The sequence below is a fragment of the Bombina bombina genome, chromosome 2 (genome assembly GCF_027579735.1).
Source record: "Bombina bombina isolate aBomBom1 chromosome 2, aBomBom1.pri, whole genome shotgun sequence".
Lineage (NCBI taxonomy): Eukaryota > Metazoa > Chordata > Amphibia > Anura > Bombinatoridae > Bombina > Bombina bombina.
Window position 1 is genome coordinate 156226221 of NC_069500.1, and position 20588 is coordinate 156246808.

The 20588-nt window shown below is 39.8% G+C and overlaps 1 protein-coding gene across 1 annotated transcript in view; it reads left to right on the forward strand.

Moving 5' to 3' along the window:
- The first annotated feature begins 1607 nt into the window (after nt 1-1607).
- Nucleotides 1608-20588, forward strand: part of NDUFAF2 (NADH:ubiquinone oxidoreductase complex assembly factor 2) — a 256085-nt gene continuing 237104 nt past the window's right edge. Inside the window, exon 1 of the mRNA XM_053701309.1 lies at nt 1608-1859. Within this exon, the coding sequence (XP_053557284.1) occupies nt 1745-1859 (115 nt within the window). The 5' untranslated portion in view covers nt 1608-1744. The remainder of the gene's footprint in view (nt 1860-20588) is intronic.

Genomic DNA, 20588 nt, shown 5'->3' on the forward strand with positions numbered 1-20588 from the left:
CTTCTAAAAAAAAATATATATACATGTCAAGGGATATTCAGGTTTTCCTGACAGATATCAGGGTTCCAATGTAACTAGCGCTAATTTTGAAAAAAAGTGGTTTGGAAATAGCGAAGTGCTACTTGTATTTATTGCCCCATAAATTGCAAAAAAAGCAAAGAACGTGTAAACATTGGGTATTTCTAAACTCAGGACAAAATTTAGAAACTATTTAGCATGGGTGTTTTTTGGTGATTGTAGATGTGTAACATATTTTGGGGGTCAAAGTTAGAAAAAGTGTGTTTTTTTTCATTTTTTCCTCATATTTTATTATTTATTTTTTTTAGTAAATTATAAGACATGATGAAAATAATGGTATCTTTAGAAAGTCCATTTAATGGCGAGAAAAACGGTATATGTGTGGGTACAGTAAATGAGTAAGAGGAAAATTACAGCTAAACACAAACACTGCAGAAATGTAAAAATAGCCATTGTCATTAAGGGTAAGAAAATTGAAAAATGGTCGGGTCATTAAGGGGTTAAATATTCAGTAATTATTTTACACACACACACTGACAGGAAGCTCACTGATACTTCACACACACACACACACTGACAGACAGCTCACTGACACTTCACATACACACTGACAGTCAGCTCACTGACACTTCACATACACACTGACAGGCAGCTCACTGACACTTCACATACACACTGACAGGGAGCTCACTGACACTTCACATACACACTGACATGGAGCTCACTGACACTTCACATACACACTGACAGGGAGCTCACTGACACTTCACATACACACTGACAGGCAGCTCACTGACACTTCACATACACACACACACTGACAGGCAGCTCACTGACACTTTACACACACAATGACAGGCAGCTCACTGACACTTCACACACACACTGACAGACAGCTCACTGATACTTCACACATACACACTGACAGACAGCTCACTGATACTTCTCACACACTGACAGGCAGCTCACTGACACTTCACATACACACACACACTGACAGGCAGCTCACTGACACTTTACACACACACTGACAGACAGCTCACTGATACTTCACACATACACACTGACAGACAGCTCACTGACACTTCACATACACACTGACAGGCAGCTCACTGACACTTCACATACACGCTGACAGGCAGCTCACCGACACTTCACATACACACTGACAGGCAGCTCACTGACACTTCTCACACACTGACAGGCAGCTCACTGACACTTCACATACACGCTGACAGGCAGCTCACTGACACTTCACATACACACTGACAGGCAGCTCACTGACACTTCTCACACACTGACAGGCAGCTCACTGACACTTCACACACACACTGACAGGCAGCACCCTGACACTTCACACACACTGACAGGCAGCTCACTGACACACACTCACACTGAGTGGCAGTAAAATATATTTTAATAAGGCTGTGTGAAGCCACGCCCCCAACAAAGTCCAGGAATCGGCTGGGCAAAAGGTGGCAACCCTATTGCCATATCCGTGTTTCCTATTGATTTGAGTCTTCCGCCATTCTGCTTCATCAGCTGAGAGCTCTTCGTACCATGTGATCAGGGCAGTCACATGACAGCGGTGACGCCAGAAGTCCTTTAGAAGAATGGGAACTAGCCGCTACTAACCTTGTGTCAAGAAGTTAATAATTGTCACTAGACCTTGTGTGTGGCAGACAGCGTTAGTCTAATGGTTGTATAGTGTTTGGTATCAGCCGCTATGGACAAATTACGTGCTCTGCTCCAGAGGGCACTGGGAACAGTCAGACAGCACATGGGCACTGACCAGTTTGGAAATAAATACTATTACATCCCTGCTCAGAAAACGCTGACAGGTAAACATTGTGTGCGCAGCAGTGTACGTACCGCGCATGCGTTCTAAGTACTTTATTAACCACTTGTTTGCCAAGTATACTTTATTCATTGACTTTCCATAAATACGGATGGATTAACTCGCTTTTATAAAGCGATTATAATGTACACGTATCCTATATTTACTAATGTAATCATTTGGGTGAGAAGCTTCATTTTATATGTCATTGGAGTCAAGATACTATATAAGACAGTTAAAAAAAAAAAAAAGATATATATATATATATATATATATATATATATATATATATATATATATATATATAGTGTGTGTAAATGTGCGGCAAGCATGCTAAAAACCCTTTAGTAATGTGTATAATGAAACTGAAATAATTTACCTCAATTAACCATTAAAGGGACATTTTATTTTGAAACGAATTCCTTTCATTTGGCAGAGGTTTAAACAGTAAAAGCTGTGCTGCCTTCCCACTTTAGATGGGGCTACTCATACAATGCGTCAGATTACTAAACCCATTTGGAATTAAACAGATGGAATTTGTTGAAAATTAGAACAATCCTTATGTGCATAATTATGTAAAATAGTTTCCAACGTTTACTGTGTCTTTAACCTTTTTTGTTAAATAAAAGTTATCTTAATATGGTTAAAGAGACATAAAAGTGCATATAGCAAATGCTCAGATGTATTAGAACATTTTATTATTGCTTACCTATAAATTTGCGTTTATTACATTTGCTGTCATTGAACCTTCTCTTCCTTGAACACCTGCTGATAAAGTATGCATTCATTTAGACACTAGATGGCAGTGTTGTTTTAAAAAACTGCAAATAAATGTAAATAATTTGCAAGTAAGTTTGACTTCTTTTTCAGTGTTTTCTCAAGACTTTGAATAGCACATGGCAGCATGGTAAGGTTTAACCCCTTAATGACCACAGCACTTTTCCATTTTCTGTCCGTTTGGGACCAAGGCTATTTTTACATTTCTGCGGTGTTTGTGTTTAGCTGTAATTTTCCTCTTACTCATTTACTGTACCCACACATATTATATACCGTTTTTCTCACCATTAAATGGACTTTCTAAAGATACCATTATTTTCATCATATCTTATCATTTACTATAAAAAAAATATAAAATATGAGGAAAAAATCGAAAAAAAACACATTTTTTCTAACTTTGACCCCCAAAATCTGTTACACATCTACAACCACCAAAAAACACCCATGCTAAATAGTTTCAAAATTTTGTCCTGAGTTTAGAAATACCCAATGTTTACATGTTCTTTGCTTTTTTTGCAAGTTATAGGGCAATAAATACAAGTAGCACTTTGCTATTTCCAAACCATTTTTTTTCAAAATTAGCGCTAGTTACATTAGAACACTAATATCTTTCAGGAATCTCTGAATATCCATTGACATGTATATATTTTTTTTTAGTAGATATCCCAAAGTATTGATCTAGGCCCATTTTGGTATATTTCATGCCACCATTTTACCGCCAAATGCGATCAAATACAAAAAATCGTTCACTTTTTTACAAATTTTTTACAAACTTTTGGTTTCTCACTGAAATTATTTACAAACAGCTTGTGCAATTATGGCACAAATGGTTGTAAATTCTTCTCTGGGATCCCCTTTGTTCAGAAATAGCAGACATATATGGCTTTAGCATTGCTTTTTGGTAATTAGAAGGCCGCTAAATGCCACTGCGCACCACACGTGTATTATGCCCAGCAATGAAGGGGTTAATTAGGGAGCATGTAGGGAGCATTTTGGGGTAATTTTAGCTTTAGTGTAGTGTAGTAGACAACCCCAACTATTGATCTAGGCCCATTTTGGTATATTTCATGCCACCATTTCACCGCCAAATGCAATCAAATAAAAAAAAAAACGTTAACTTTTTCACAATTTTAGGTTTCTCACTGAAATCATTTACAAACAGCTTATGCAATTATGGCACAAATGGTTGTAAATGTTTCTCTGGGATCCCCTTTGTTCAGAAATAGCAGACATATATGGCTTTGGCGATGCTTTTTGGTAATTAGAAGGCCGCTAAATGCTGCTGCGCATCACGCGTGTATTATGTCTAGCAGTGAAGGGGTTAATTATGTAGCTTGTAGGGAACTTGCAGGGTTAATTTTAGCTTTAGTGTAGAGCTCAGCCTCCCACCTGAAACATCAGACCCCCTGATGCCTCCCAAATAGCTCTCTTCCCTCCCCCACCCCACAATTGTCCCTGCCATCTTAAGTACTGGCAGAAACTCTGCCAGTACTAAAATAAAAGGTATATTTGGGCTTTTTTGAGTTTTTTTTTTAGCATATTTACATATGCTGCTGTGTAGGATCCCCCCTTAGCCCCCAACCTCACAGATCCCCCACCAAACAGCTCTCTAACCCTCCCCCTCTGCCTTAATGGGCGCCATCTTGGGTACTGGCAGCTGTCTGCCAGTACCCAGTTTAGAACAAAAATGTGCTTTTTTTTAAGAAAAATCCCTTTTTCTGTAGTGTAGCTCCCCCCACACCCAAGAACAACCCCCCACCCCTCCAAGATCCCTTTTACTGAAGTTTATTTTTTTTTTAATTTTTCCCTTTTCCCCCACAGTTACAATCTCATTTTCTGTAGTATAGCGGTTCCCAACCGCTCCCGCCCCGTGCACGCGCCCGCCCGCCCGCCACCCTCTGTGCACGCGCGCGCGCCCCCGTCAGCTCCGGCCCCGATCCCGCCCCCCTCCACCTTATACGGCCCATCGATGGCCGCCCACCCGCCTCCCAAGTCAGCTCCCACCCACCAACGATACCGGCCATCGATGTCCGGTGCAGAGAGGGCCACAGAGTGGCTCTCTCTGCATCGGATGGCCATGCAGGGTTATTGCAGGATGCCTCCATATCGAGGCATCACTGCAATAACCGGAAAGCAGCTGGAAGCGAGCAGGATCTCTTCCAGCTGCTTTCCACACCGAGGACGTGCAGGGTACGTTCTCAGGCATTAACTGCCTTTTTTTTGAGGACGTACCCTGCACGTCCTTGGTCGTTAAGGGGTTAAAGGGACAGTCTAGTTAAAATTAAACTTTCATGATTCAGATAGGACATGTAATTTTAAACAAATTTCCAATTTACTTTTATCATCAAATTTGCTTTGTTCTCTTGGTATTCTACTTGAAAGCTAAACCTAGGTAGGCTCATATACTATTTCTAAGCCCTTGAAGGCCGCCTCTAATTTGAATGCATTTGACCGTTTTTCACAGCTAGAGGGCCTTAGTTCATTTGTTTCATATAGATAATATTGTGCTCATGCCCGTGGAGTTACTTATGAGAGGGCACTGATTGGCTAAAATGCAAGTCAAAAGAACTGAATTAAGGGGGCAATCTGCAGAGACTTAGAAAGTAATCACAGAGGTGAAAAGTGTATTAATATAGCAGTGTTGGTTATGCAAAGCTGGGGAATGGGTAATAAAGGCATTATCTATCTTTTTAAACAATAACAATTCTGGAGTAGACTGTCCCTTTAAATGCTGTTTATTTTCGATTGGCAGTCAGTACAAACCCAGACAGTTTAAAGTACACTGGTTTAGCAATTTGGGGATTTTTTTTTTTTAAATAAAATGCTGTAGTGAGAACAGCTGTACCAATCTTGACATTTAACATCATGGTATTTAGCATGAATAGATCTCATTGGGTAGATATTTTGCAGTTGTTTACTTAATGAAAAACTAGCTGTAAGTCCATGGGTGTTAAGCTTCAAAATGTCTATTTAGATGTTGCTTGTGTTTGCTCAGAAAAAGTTAGATCATTCCTGTGGGTCTGTGTAACAAAGGGAGAGCATGTGGTGGGTGCTTTTAAGGGTGGGACAGCTCTTGAGTGTGTGTTCACATAAGATCAGGAGAGTGCATGGTGGGTGTGTGAAAGAGTAGAAAGCATCTGGTTGTAGTTAAGAATGTGAGCAAGGGTTGGAGATGCCTGTGGGTGTGCATAAGTGTGCAAGAATTCTTGTAATTGGTGTTTTAATAGTTTAAGAAGATCGAGGGGTGTTTGCATAGAGGGCGGCAGAACATTGAGAGGTGTTTGAGTAGAGGGTGCGAGAGCATCATAAGTATTTTTTGTTTCCACAGATGAGGGGAGAGCATTGTGAGGTGTTTGAATAGAAGGTGGGAGAGCATTGTGAGGTGTTTGCGTAGAGAGTGGGAGAGCATAGCAAGGTGTTAGCATAGAGAGTGGGAGAGCATAGCAAGGTGTTAGCATAGAGAGTGGGAGAGCATAGCAAGGTGTTTGCTAATAGGGTGGAAGAGCATCGCAAAGTGTTTTCGTAGAAGTTGAGAGGGCACCGCAAGATGTTAGCATAGAAGGTTGGAGAGCATCGGGAGGTGTTTGTGTAGAAGGTGGGAGAGCATCGGGAGGTGTTTGTGTAGAAGGTGGGAGAGCATCGGGAGGTGTTTGTGTAGAAGGTGGGAGAGCATCGGGAGGTGTTTGTGTAGAAGGTGGGAGAGCATCGGGAGGTGTTTGTGTAGAAGGTGGGAGAGCATCGGGAGGTGTTTGTGTAGAAGGTGGGAGAGCATCGGGAGGTGTTTGCGTAGAAGGTGGGAGAGCATCGGGAGGTTTTTGCGTAGAAGGTGGGAGAGCATCGGGAGGTGTTTGCGTAGAAGGTGGGAGAGCATCGGGAGGTTTTTGCGTAGAAGGTGGGAGAGCATCGGGAGGTTTTTGTGTAGAAGGTGGGAGAGCATCTGGAGGTGTTAGCGTAGAAGGTGGGAGAGCATCGGGAGGAGTTTGCGTAGAAGGTGGGAGAGCATCGGGAGGTGTTTGCGTAGAAGGTGGGAGAGCATCGGGAGGTGTTTGCGTAGAAGGTGGGAGAGCATCGGGAGGTGTTTGCGTAGAAGGTGGGAGAGCATCTGGAGGTGTTTGCGTAGAAGGTGGGAGAGCATCGGGAGGTGTTTGCGTAGAAGGTGGGAGAGCATCGGGAGGTGTTTGTGTAGAAGGTGGGAGAGCATCGGGAGGTGTTTGCGTAGAAGGTGGGAGAGCATCGGGAGGTGTTTGCGTAGAAGGTGGGAGAGCATCGGGAGGTGTTTGCGTAGAAGGTGGGAGAGCATCGGGAGGTGTTTGCGTAGAAGGTGGGAGAGCATCGGGAGGTGTTAGCGTAGAAGGTGGGAGAGCATCTGGAGGTGTTAGCGTAGAAGGTGGGAGAGCATCGGGAGGTGTTTGTGTAGAAGGTGGGAGAGCATCGGGAGGTGTTTGTGTAGAAGGTGGGAGAGCATCGGAAGGTGTTTGTGTAGAAGGTGGGAGAGCATCGGGAGGTGTTTGCGTAGAAGGTGGCAGAGCATAGCAAGGTGTTTGTTAACAGGGTGGAAGAGCATCGCAAAGTTTTTGCGGAGAAGGTGAGAGGGCACCGCAAGGTGTTAGCATAGAAGGTTAGAGAGCATCGGGAGGTGTTTGCGTAGAAGGTGGGAGAGCATCGGGAGGTGTTTGCGCAGAAGGTAGGAGAGCACTTGGGGTGGTGTTTGCGTAGAAGGTGATGGAGCGCGGGGTGGTGTTTGCGTAGAAGGTGGGAGAGCGCCGGGAGGTGTTTGCATCGAAGGTGGGAGAGCGCCGGGAGGTGTTTGCGTAGAAGGTGGGAGAGAATCGAGAGGTGTTTGCGTAGAAGGTGGGAGAGCGCCGGGAGGTGTTTGTGTAGAAGGTGGGAGAGCATCGGGAGGTGTTTGCGTAGAAGGTAGGAGAGCATCAGGAGGTGTTTGCATAGAAGGTTAGAGAGCATCAGGAGGCGTTTGCGTAGAAGGTGGCAGAGCATAGCAAGGTGTTTGTTAATAGGGTGGAAGAGCATCGCAAAGTTTTTGCGTAGAAGATGAGAGGGCACCGCAAGGTGTTAGCATAGAAGGTTAGAGAGCATTGGGAGGAGTTTGCGTAGAAGGTGGGAGAGCATCGGGAGGTGTTTGCGTAGAAGGTTAGAGAGCATCAGGAGGCGTTTGCTTAGAAGGTGGCAGAGCATTGGAAGGTGTTTGCGTAGAAGGTGGGAGAGCGCCGGGAGGTGTTTGCGTAGAAGATGGGAGAGAATCGAGAGGTGTTTGCGTAGAAGGTGGGAGAGCGCCGGGAGGTGTTTGCATAGAAGGTGGGAGAGCGCCGGGAGGTGTTTGCGTAGAAGGTGGGAGAGCGCCAGGAGGTGTTTGCGTAGAAGGTGGGAGAGAATCGAGGTGTTTGTGTAGAAGGTGGGAGAGCGCCGGGAGGTGTTTGCGTAGAAGGTGGGAGAGTGCCGGGAGGTGTTTGCGTAGAAGGTGAGAGAGAGCCGGGAGGTGTTTGCGTAGAAGGTGGGAGAGTGCCGGGAGATGTTTGCGTAGAAGGTGGGAGAGCGCCGGGAGGTGTGTGCGTAAAAGGTGGGAGAGCGCCGGGAGGTGTTTACGTAGAAGGTGGGAGAGTGCCGGGAGGTGTTTGCGTAGTCAACGAGAGAGCGCCAGGAGGTGTTTGCATAGTCAACGAGAGAGCGCCGGGAGGTGTTTGCGTAGTGATCGAGAGAGCATCAGGAGGTGTTTGCGTAGAGAAGGCGAGAGCATCCTTTAAGCCCTGTGTTCCTGCTGAGCAGTTCTGGGTTTCCGGGGCTTGGTGACAATTGTGTGGTGTTATAATACAAAAGAGGGGATTGGTGTGGTACTGAGCTCTTGTTGTGGGACAAACTACTGGTAAACTTGCCAGTTGCTACTCCTCTAAAGGAATTACATGGTTCTGCAGGGGTCACAACCATAAAGGATGCGACAAAATAAGAGATTATGAGTGCACAAATAGCTCCCAAATTTTTGAGTAGTTTAAAACTTACACTTTTATTGAAATTATTAAAATAAAGATACCTCGGTTCTAAGAACCTACAAATACATTATACCATTTAACACAAAGAAACGTGAGTCTAAGCTCCAAAAATAGTAGTAGGTAGCTTAAAGCAAAACCCCAGGTGTTCGTGGCCGATAACTGGTCACGTCGGCGTCAGTTGGGGGCCTGCAATTAGACAGGTTTCAATAAAAAGGGAAAGAAAAATTAATTGCTACGCGTTTCGGCCCATATACAGGCTTTTTTCAAGCTAAAGTGTTCAAAAAAGAGTTGAAAACTGATGATTCAAGGAGCCGGTAATTTAAAAAGGTGAGCGTCCAATCAGAGCGTTGCATCCTTTGCCGTTTATTTCCTATTGGTTCAGTCACAAACTACCTGAATGGGAACTACCAGTTTCGCATTTTCTATTGGTGGATATTGGTTCTCTAAACGGACCGCCACATGTGACTAAAGGTGACCAATCAAAATGACGCCTACTTGACCATTATATTCCTATTAGAACTTGCAAAGACTGTTTAATATGGCGACTACCTGATTGGAAACTCGTATTGAACGGACAGTTTGATCACGTGTTTGTCCTTTTGTCCAATCAGGTGCACGCCTACCTCTCCATTATAACATGATGAGCACAAAGTTTAAGGGTAATTTATGGCGACTACCTGTTTGGGAACTGTCAATACTCGAACAGTTAGATCACGTGACTGTCTTTTGGACCAATCACGTAAGTGCCTACATTTCCATTAGTAATCTATGTATAGAAATGCAGAAATAACAATTGAGGTTATATTCTCAAACAGGTAGTCACAATAAATTACCCTTAAACCTTGTGCTCTTTGGGTTATAATGGAGAGGTAGGCGTGCACCTGATTGTACAAAAGGACAAACACGTTATCAAACTATCCGTTCAGTACGAGTTTCCCATCAGGTAGTCGCCGTATTAAACAGTCTTTGCAAGTTCTAATAGGAATATAATGGTCAAGTAAGCATCATTTTGATTGGTCACGTGGCAGTCCGTTTAGAGAACTGATATCCACCAATAGAAAAGGCGAAACCGGTATTTCCCATTCAGGTAGTTTGTGACTGAACCAATAGGAAATAAGGCGGCAAAGGATGCAACGCTCTTATTGGTCGCCCGCTTTTTTAAATTACCGGCTTCTAGAATCATCAGTTTTCAACTTTAGCAATTAATTTTTCTTTCCCTTTTTATTGAAACCTGTCTGCATGCCCCCAACTGACGCAGACGTGACCAGTTATCGGCCAGTAATACTGGGGGTTTTGCTTTAAGCTACCTATTACTATTTTTGGAGCTTAGACTCAGGTTTCTTTGTGTTAAATGGTTTAATGTATTTGTAGGTTCTTAGAACCAAGGTATCTTTATTTTAATCATTCAAATAAATATGTAGGTTTTAAACTACTCAAGGTTTTAAACTACTGGTACAAGGGTTTTGTAAAAACATTTTCCTTTGTTACCAAAAAGGAGAAGCAAATTTGTCCTAGATTAAATCGTATGGTTCTCCATAAGATTGTCTGATGCCCCAATATGGAATCATTCAAGGCTAAATAGTTGAAGCTTCACAAGAAGTTATGGATGAGCTGACAGGTCAGAAACGTCAAGGGAGTTCTGGTATTATCTTTTATATCTTTGGTGTTTTCTCTGCAATGCTGGGCAAAGAACCAAGGGTTGCATTGTCAATGTAGAATCACCCATAAGTACATAGATGCATGAGCTGGACTCAACTAGTGTCCCTGGAAAGAGAGTATGTCAGAATTATGTAAATCCTGCAGCCAGTGCAGTGATAGAATTACTCCTTTCCATCCTTTGGTCACGAACATTTTCAGTCTCTTGTCCTTATAGTCCGTCTGGCTATAAAAAGAAATCCACTTATATACTTGCTGCCTTGAGGTCTCTAAAGGTAAAAAATCTCTGTCCTCTCTTGGCTCATTCATTCTTGACTCAGTCCCTAGACATTTATATGTTTCATCAAGCGACCAGTCACGCTACTCTTTCTGGACCCTGATTTCTTCTTAAGACTTTTTTGTAGCACAATTTAGTGTCCACTATTTGACTCTATGTGAGTTTTAACTTAGTGAAACTCACCCTGAAGGCTCTTTTTGGTGGCCATAACATCAGAACACTCAATTTTTTGAATTTGTTTTGTGTGTAATCCATGGTTTCATAGCTAAAATCACATCTTTCAATAATCTACACGTCCTTAAATATGAATATGTATAAAAATACAAGTGAGACCCAGCTGACTCTTTTATAGGTGGTCAGAGCTTTGTAATATTTCAAACCTATAACAACTTTCCACAAGACTTTCTCTCAAGTTGACTTCCACTAAGGTCTCTGGCCCTCAAGACTTCACTTTTCTGTTAATTTCTGTTAGATGGTTTATATTATGATTATGATTTATATTGTCATCTGTATTGCACCAACAGATTATATAAATTAGTACAGTAAATAAAGATGAGACAGGGTAACACAGACTGAACCAGAAGGGTTACATGGCCCTGCTCCTTAGTGAGTTTGCAATGATTTATAGTGTGTAAAAACGGTCAGTTAAAGGGACAGTCTAGTCAAAATTAAACTTTCATGATTCCGATAGGGCATGCAATTTTAAACAGCTTTCCAATTTACTTTTATCATCAAAATTGCTTTGTACTCTTGGTATTCTTTGTTGAAAGCTAAACCTAGGTAGGCTCATATGCTAAGTTCTACTACCTTGAAGGCCACCTTTTATCTCAGTGCATTTTGACAGTTTTTCACAGCTAGACAGCACTAGTTCATGTGTGCCATATAAATAAAATTGTGCTCACTCCGTTGAGTTATTTATGAGTCAGAACTAGTTGGCTAAAATGCAAATCTGTCAAAAGAACTGAAATAAGGGGACAGTCTGTTGAGGTTTAAATACAAGGTAATCACAGAGGTATATAGTATAATATAACTATGTTGGTTATGCAAAACTGAGGAATGTGTAATAAAGGGATTATCTATCTCAGTGTTCTCCACAGAAAATTTTGCCAGCCAGGTGGGGGCAATGCAATATTTTCTAATATTATATCATTTTCTGCTATTCAAAGCACAATTGAATTGCATAATGTAACATACATGTATATTTAATGATAATGGGCACCATGTACTAAGCCGTCAATTAATCTGACATTGTAGATGCGGATAAACTCGCTGTTACTCGCCGTGGGCGAAATGGTGTCCGCTGTCACTATGTACTAAAAAAACACCCAGAAATAGACACATCTAGCCCGCCGCGTGCAGTGGCGGATTATTGATAAATTTGACGCCTCGCTCGCCGTGACTTATCTTATGTACTTAAATGTACTTAAACTTCACAATCTATTGAAGGGAAAATTAAGATAATAAAAAATAAGCGTTAAGAGTAAGCCTTGAAGGGATTAGGAATTTGATTATGAGCCTACCTAGGAGTTGTTGCAATTTTAAATTACAATAAAACAAAGACAATTTCAGGGTTAAAGTCTTTTGAAAAGTTGTTTTAAATTACAAGTCCTATCTGAATCCTGAAATTTTAATTTTGAATAGACTATCGATTAAGTGTCAAATCCAATGAGACGTTAAAATGGATTAACACCCGCTATTGAGAGGTTAACTAAACAAAATAACATTATCTCAAATAGTTATAGAACCTCTAGACAGTACTGTTATGTCACAAAGACAATATATTTTCAATAATGAACAGTTTTTTTTATGACCTTTATCATAAAAATGATTTATAGTTACTATTTTAAACCGTCTATAATTGTATAAAAACAACATTATCTAGTTAGATGTTTATCAATAGTCCCTTTTTTATACCTTGAAGTATACATATCATTTGAAATTTTTTTGGTTAGTTGTTGGATACCATGATTTGTTACCATTGTTTTGTCTGTTGATGAGAACCATGATTACTTTTTGCCTCCTATATGTTATTTTACATCAATTTATATATTTACAAAAAAATAAAAAGAGAAACAATTGATGAATATTTATTATATCAAATAAATTAGTTTTTTATTAATAAAATTATGACATCAAATGTATTCAACAAAATATTGTTCTGACACCATGTCCCTTGTTACCATACCACTCCTATTGGGTTGTTCTCTACATAATTCTTCTGTCCAATCATCAGCAGTTATGGTGTTTTCTTCCTCTAATGGGCACCCTCTTTGCTATATTATGTCGTATGCAGCAAACCAATATAATTCTAGCAACTTTCTCAGGTGCATACTGCATTGCGCCGCCAGAATGATCAAGACAGCAAAATCTACCTTTCAAAAGACCGAAAGTCCTCTCAATTATCCCCTTGGTAGATCGATGTGCTTCATTGAAACAAACTTGATTTCTGGATTGTGGGTTGTTATAGGGAGTCAACAGCCATTCTGTACATGAGTAGCCTCAATCTCCTAATAGGAAATAAAATATAAATATTAAATGGCATTATTCAGAATGATTTTTAAATAATATGATAGTAATGTAAAATATACAACACATTACAGTTTAATTACAGAATACAAATTTGGCTCAATTTATGTAAATGGAAATTAGAAAAGACAAATTAGATGCCACTTATACTTACCTAGAAGCCATCCTTCGGGCATATCTCCGTCCTTGAACTTCCGATATAAGCCAGTCTGCCTTTAAGATGTATGAATCATGACATGAGCCTGGGTAGTTTGAACGGGCACTGATTATCTTCATGTTGGGGTCACAGACCATCTGAACATTCAAGGAATGGAAATGCTTTCTATTCCTATAGATCTCCTCACAAGCTTAAAGTGGTCTTACTGCAACATGGGTACAGTTGATGGCTCCTAGGACATTGGGCATCCCAGCCATCTTATAGAAATTAGATTTTATAGATTGCCATTCTTCTTGGGTAGATGGTAAGCAAACATATCTTGGAAAAATAGTCATCATAGCCTCTATGACTTTTGTGAAAATGCTGATTTATTCCAATAATGACGCTAGAAACCGCCTGAAAGGAGCCTGTTGCAATAAAAAAGGAATGCAGCTAATAGTTCCAATAGTCCCGGAATAGCTTGTGAACGCGCCATTATCGGCTCCAAATAATCTTCTATCTCTCGATACAATTGTAATATGGATTCCCAATAAAGCCGGAATCTTTGTACAATTTCTCTGTCTGAAAGGCCGTGCAAACCAACTCATGGAAGGAGTACACGGGGACACAAACTCTCCTCCTTCTAACTAATCGATTAGCGACATTTTCTTCAGTATTCTGTCTTCTAAATCGGATTTGCATCACACGGAGAAGAAACAAATAGAGAAGTGTCTCCATCGCTGCAGAAATAAACAATTTAAGTACAATGATGATATTACTGTCTTTTATATAGGTCTATAATTAAGAGGATTGGACCGAGCGCTACAATGGGGCCTTAAGCTTACTAACAATAAGCCTCCTAGTGGGCTGTATATATTACTAATACGAAAAGGTGAGAGTAAGTGATAAATAAGCTTAAAAGGCTAAAGGACTGGTTGCTAAATCTTACAATTTAATACCTTCGATGAAGGCTGAACATAAACAAATATCACAATAAAAGCACAATAAAACAGCACAATAAAATTAGAAGCATGGATCCATGTCTAACTACTAAAAACAATAGTACATAGTAAAATCTCCTGGGAGATATGGTATACAGTGGGAGTGGTGACACTCCTAGAGGGGATACACAAGTGTGGGATGTTGAATAAAAATACAAACACTGATACTTATAAGCAAAGTTATAGACCAAAAATTAATTATTCCAAACTAACAAAGTCAATCTAAAATAAAGTCAATCAAAAATGGTGAAAAAATAGTGAAAAAGTAGGAAGTGAATGTTCGTGTTAAACCGTGGATGTGTCCTCCAACGTTGCTGATGGGTAGTGAGAGATCTATAATCATATATAGATGTTGAAAAAATGAGTGTGTAAAAGATAATCCAACCTTTGGGCAAAAGTCATTAAAACCAAAAAACAAAAATAGAAAAAATAACTATTAAAAATATAATCCACTCTGGTGAAATCATATAATGAAATGAAGCAATCCAAAAATAAAACCGTTTGTGTAAGTAGCGTGCAAAAATTAGGGGATTAGGACAAATACTGTGCCCAGTGAGTTCAAGGTGCCATCCGTTTGTTAAAAGTTAAATAACAATAAATAGCAACAAAAAACCTGTAGGAAAACAAAGAGAAACAAAATAGTGCAACACTGTATACAATAGATAATAATGGTAATTAAAATCAAGCTCACCAGTATGCCAACGCGTTTCGGCCTGGATTAGGCCTTTCTCAAGACTATACTGTGTAGTGATCTCTGGGAGCTTTAAATAGAGAGTGTGAAAAAACAATTGGTGCCATTTTGGTGCCAAAATCGGAAAGACTTCCCTTTCCTGTTTGCCCTATTGCATCTCTGGGATGCTTCCTGTGGTTTCTATCCTATTCCCATCCAACCTGTATTAGTTGTGAATTAGAGATCCATTATAACCTCTATTCTATGTAGCGATTTAGAAATGGCCTTATTGTTCCTAAGAGTTATTTAGCAATCTTTCCGGTACTCTTCCACAGTGGCTCTTTCCTTCCTTTATGTACAGTATTTTAATTGGTTTACTGTCTGCGGACTAACTTTCCTTTTTGTGTTGAAGTTATTATTAGGGAATGAATGCTTACTTTAAATCAACCTTATCCTTATATGGTCAGAAGCGCTCAAATCGGAAGACACCGGATGTTTACACCGCCGACTTCCGCCCTGACTCCTTGAATGCGGATCAATTTGCTCCGTTACGTTATGGAGTGTGACCGGAAGTGACATCATGTCTTCCGCTTTGGCTTCTGGTTGTTGTAGTAGATTACCACATTTGTTGGTGTTGTTGTGAATGCCGGTTTTGGCTGGAACCTGATATATCCGTATTTTGGCTTTAGCTTTATATGTATGTGCATTTTAAAAATAAATCGGAGTGAAGTTGCCAAATATGTATTTTGTAAACTGATGGGGTATACATTCAGAATCTTCATGATATTATGAAACTTCTTAATCTATCACTACTTTGTGGAACGGCTATAGTTTTTCTAACTTTTCTTAATATTTGTAACTTTCTCTATTTTGATCTGTCAGTCTGTATTAGAAAAAGACAAATAAAACAAATAAAACCCTGAGTTTGTGTATTTCTCACTAACTACTATTGTGGTCAAACAGAGGTAAGGTGGATCTGTTATATATATCCTAAAATAGAGTTTTAAAGTTCACCGGAATTAGTATCTTTCCGTTAAGTAAACCAGTAAATTTTGGATACACTGAAAGTTTAGACCTTACTGTTCTTTCAGATGAAGTTATAAACTCAAAGTACTCTAATGGTGCAATGGATAGATACGTAGGTGTCTTCCTAAGGGTGGCTATTTATCGAATATAAACTAGGGTCAGATAATAATCAAGAAGATCTATTCATATGGCTAACTTATTTTAGATATTCTGACATACATAGTGTAACTATACTAGGATCCTTAGTTTAATGTTGTACTTTAGGATTTTTCATTATGATCTTCATTGGGCTATAATTTATGGATCAGATTGTGAACGAGGGATTTTCTAATGAGGGATTCTTGTTCCATTCAAAAGGTCTATCCTAAGTCAATGTCTAAGTGTTGTCGAATTAAATAGTACTGAATAATTTCTTAAAAAATTGTTTCCTAAATATTATTTTTGATGTATGGATCTGTTGTCAGACATAATGTGCTATTGTTTATATCATTCTTTGTGTCCATTATATTTATACTGGTAATTTCTATACTACAGTAAATCTTTAACTGATACTTGGTTCTTACTTAAAGATTTACTGTAGTATAGAAATTACCAGTATAAATATAATGGACACAAAGAATGATATAAACAATAGCACATTATGTCTGACAACAGATCCATACATCAAAAATAATATTTAGGAAACAATTTTTTAAGAAATTATTCAGTACTATTTAATTCGACAACACTTAGACATTGACTTAGGATAGACCTTTTGAATGGAACAAGAATCCCTCATTAGAAAATCCCTCGTTCACAATCTGATCCATAAATTATAGCCCAATGAAGATCATAATGAAAAATCCTAAAGTACAACATTAAACTAAGGATCCTAGTATAGTTACACTATGTATGTCAGAATATCTAAAATAAGTTACCCATATGAATAGATCTTCTTGATTATTATCTGACCCTAGTTTATATTCGATAAATAGCCACCCTTAGGAAGACACCTACGTATCTATCCATTGCACCATTAGAGTACTTTGAGTTTATAACTTCATCTGAAAGAACAGTAAGGTCTAAACTTTCAGTGTATCCAAAATTTACTGGTTTACTTAACGGAAAGATACTAATTCCGGTGAACTTTAAAACTCTATTTTAGGATATATATAACAGATCCACCTTACCTCTGTTTGACCACAATAGTAGTTAGTGAGAAATACACAAACTCAGGGTTTTATTTGTTTTATTTGTCTTTTTCTAATACAGACTGACAGATCAAAATAGAGAAAGTTACAAATATTAAGAAAAGTTAGAAAAACTATAGCCGTTCCACAAAGTAGTGACAGATTAAGAAGTTTCATAATATCATGAAGATTCTGAATGTATACCCCATCAGTTTACAAAATACATATTTGGCAACTTCATTCCGATTTATTTTTAAAATGCACATACATATGAAGCTAAAGCCAAAATACGGATATATCAGGTTCCAGCCAAAACCGGCATTCACAACAACACCGACAAATGTGGTAATCTACTACAACAACCAGAAGCCAAAGCGGAAGACATGATGTCACTTCCGGTCACACTCCATAACGTAACGGAGCAAATTTATCCGCATTCAAGGAGTCAGGGCGGAAGTCGGCGGTGTAAGCATCCGGTGTCTTCCGATTTGAGCGCATTTAAGTAGTCAAGGCGGAAGTCGGCTGTGTAAACATCCGGTGTCTTCCGATTTGAGCGCTTCTGACCATATAAGGATAAGGTTGATTTAAAGTAAGCATTCATTCCCTAATAATAACTTCAACACAAAAAGGAAAGTTAGTCCGCAGACAGTAAACCAATTAAAATACTGTACATAAAGGAAGGAAAGAGCCACTGTAGAAGAGTACCGGAACGATTGCTAAATAACTCTTAGGAACAATAAGGCCATTTCTAGATCGCTACATAGAATAGAGGTTATAATGGATCTCTAATTCACAACTAATACAGGTTGGATGGGAATAGGATAGAAACCACAGGAAGCATCCCAGAGATGCAATAGGGCAAACAGGAAAGGGAAGTCTTTCCGATTTGGGCGCCAAAATGGCACCAATTGTTTTTTCACACTCTCTATTTAAAGCTCCCAGAGATCACTACACAGTATAGTCTTGAGAAAGGCCTAATCCAGGCCGAAACGCGTTGGCATACTGGTGAGCTTGATTTTAATTACCATTATTATCTATTGTATACAGTGTTGCACTATTTTGTTTCTCTTTGTTTTCCTACAGGTTTTTTGTTGCTATTTATTGTTATTTAACTTTTAACAAACGGATGGCACCTTGAACTCACTGGGCACAGTATTTGTCCTAATCCCCTAATTTTTGCACGCTACTTGCACAAACGTTTTTATTTTTGGATTGCTTCATTTCATTATATGATTTCACCAGAGTGGATTATATTTTTAATAGTTATTTTTTCTATTTTTGTTTTTTGGTTTTAATGACTTTTGCCCAAAGGTTGGATTATCTTTTACACACTCATTTTTTCAACATCTATATCTGATTGTAGATCTCTCACTACCCATCAGCAACGTTGGAGGACACATCCACGGTTTAACACGAACATTCACTTCCTACTTTTTCACTATTTTTTCACCATTTTTGATTGACTTTATTTTAGATTGACTTTGTTAGTTTGGAATTAATTAATTTTTGGTCTATAACTTTGCTTATAAGAATCAGTGTTTGTATTTTTATTCAACATCCCACACTTGTGTATCCCCTCTAGGAGTGTCACCACTCCCACTGTATACCATATCTCCCAGGAGATTTTACTATGTACTATTGTTTTTAGTAGTTAGACATGGATCCATGCTTCTAATTTTATTGTGCTGTTTTATTGTGCTTTTATTGTGATATTTGTTTATGTTCAGCCTTCATCGAAGGTATTAAATTGTAAGATTTAGCAACCAGTCCTTTAGCCTTTTAAGCTTATGTAGCGCTTACTCTCACCTTTTCGTATTTTTATATAGGTCTAGACTGTTGTCTACATTGACTTTCCTATGGTTTTGCACCTTGTCTGCCACCTAAAAGGTGGCGAGGCAAAAATAACGAGGTGGTAGCGGAAAATGTAGTGAGCGGATAAATAGATTTTTTAGTACATTAGTTTATTGCGCGTTGGTGGTCAAATCTGTCTATTTACAGTGAAAAATTGAGTGGTAGCGAGGTTTGGCGGATAAGTACACTCGCCAGTTTAAAAATGCGGGTTTGAACATAGTTGACGACTTTGTACATATCCGTGTGCGAGTTTTGATGCGAAAATATTTGTGGGCAGCTCGCTGACTGCTTAGTACATGCAGCCCAATGTGTGCAATAAAATTGAACATTTTTAAAATTAGCTAATTTTAGCTTAATATTGGCTAAAATTTTAGCTGGGTGGTCAGTAAAATCAGCTAAAAGGCACCTAGGGAGAACACTATCTTTTTAAAAAATAAATAAAATTCTGGAGTAGACTGTCCCTTTAAAAACCTTCCACAGTGAGTGTAGTGACACACAGTTGCTCATTGTGTAGCCCATCTGCACATTCACTATCAGTGTTTCCCTCTGGGGAAGAGAATTCCATGTAAGGATATACAGATGAGTTCTACAGTGCCATATATTGTTGCTTTAACCCCTTAATGACAACTGACGTACCAGGTACGTCATGCATTAACAAGCAGTTAATGACAATGGACGTACCTGGTACGTCAGTTGTCTAACAGAGTGCTGGAAGCGATCACAAATGCTTCCAGCAGCTCTGAGGGTATTGCAGTGATGCCTCGATATGGAGGCATCCTGCAATACCATTTTACAAGCCCCCGATGCAGAGAGAGCCACTCTGTGGCCCTCTCTGCACCGGTAGCGATAGTGCCGGGTGTGAGGGTGCGCGTGCGCGTGCACGCGTGCACGATGCGCGCGTGTGCACGTGCACCCATTAGCCACACTGACACCAATGAATGAGGCCAGAAAGGGGGAAAAAAGGGATTTAAAAAAAAAAAAATATAAAAGGATCTGGGAGGGGGTGGGGGGGGGGGTATTGTGGGGGGCTGCTACACTACAGAAATAGTTTTTTTAAGTTAAAATAAAATAAAAATACTTTTTGGGGGGTTTTTGGGGCCAAACTGGGTACTGGCAGAAAGCTGCCAGTACCCAAGATGGTGGTAATTAGGTAGGGGAGAGGGTTAGAGAGCTGGAGGGGGGATCAGGGAGGTTGGGGCTAAGGCAGGGGTCCATCACAGCTAAAATACTTTATTATTTTTATTTTAAAAAAAAAAAAACCTCTTTTATTTAGTACTGGCAGACTTTCTGCCAGTACTTAAGATGGCGGGAACAATTGTGGGGTGGGGGAGGGAAGAGAGCTGTTTGGGAGGGATCAGGGGGTGGGATGTGTCAGGTGGGAGGCTGATCTCTAAAATTAACCCTGCAAGCTCCCTACAAGCTACCTAATTTAACCCCTTCACTGCTGGGCATAATTCACGTGTGGTGCGCAGCAGCATTTAGCGGCCTTCTAATTACCAAAAAGCAACGCCAAAGCCATATAAGTCTGCTATTTCTGAACAAAGGGGATCCCAGAGAAGCTTTTACAACAATTTCTGCCATAATTGCACAAGCTGTTTGTAAATAATTTCAGTGAGAAACCTAAAGTTTGTGACAAATTTTG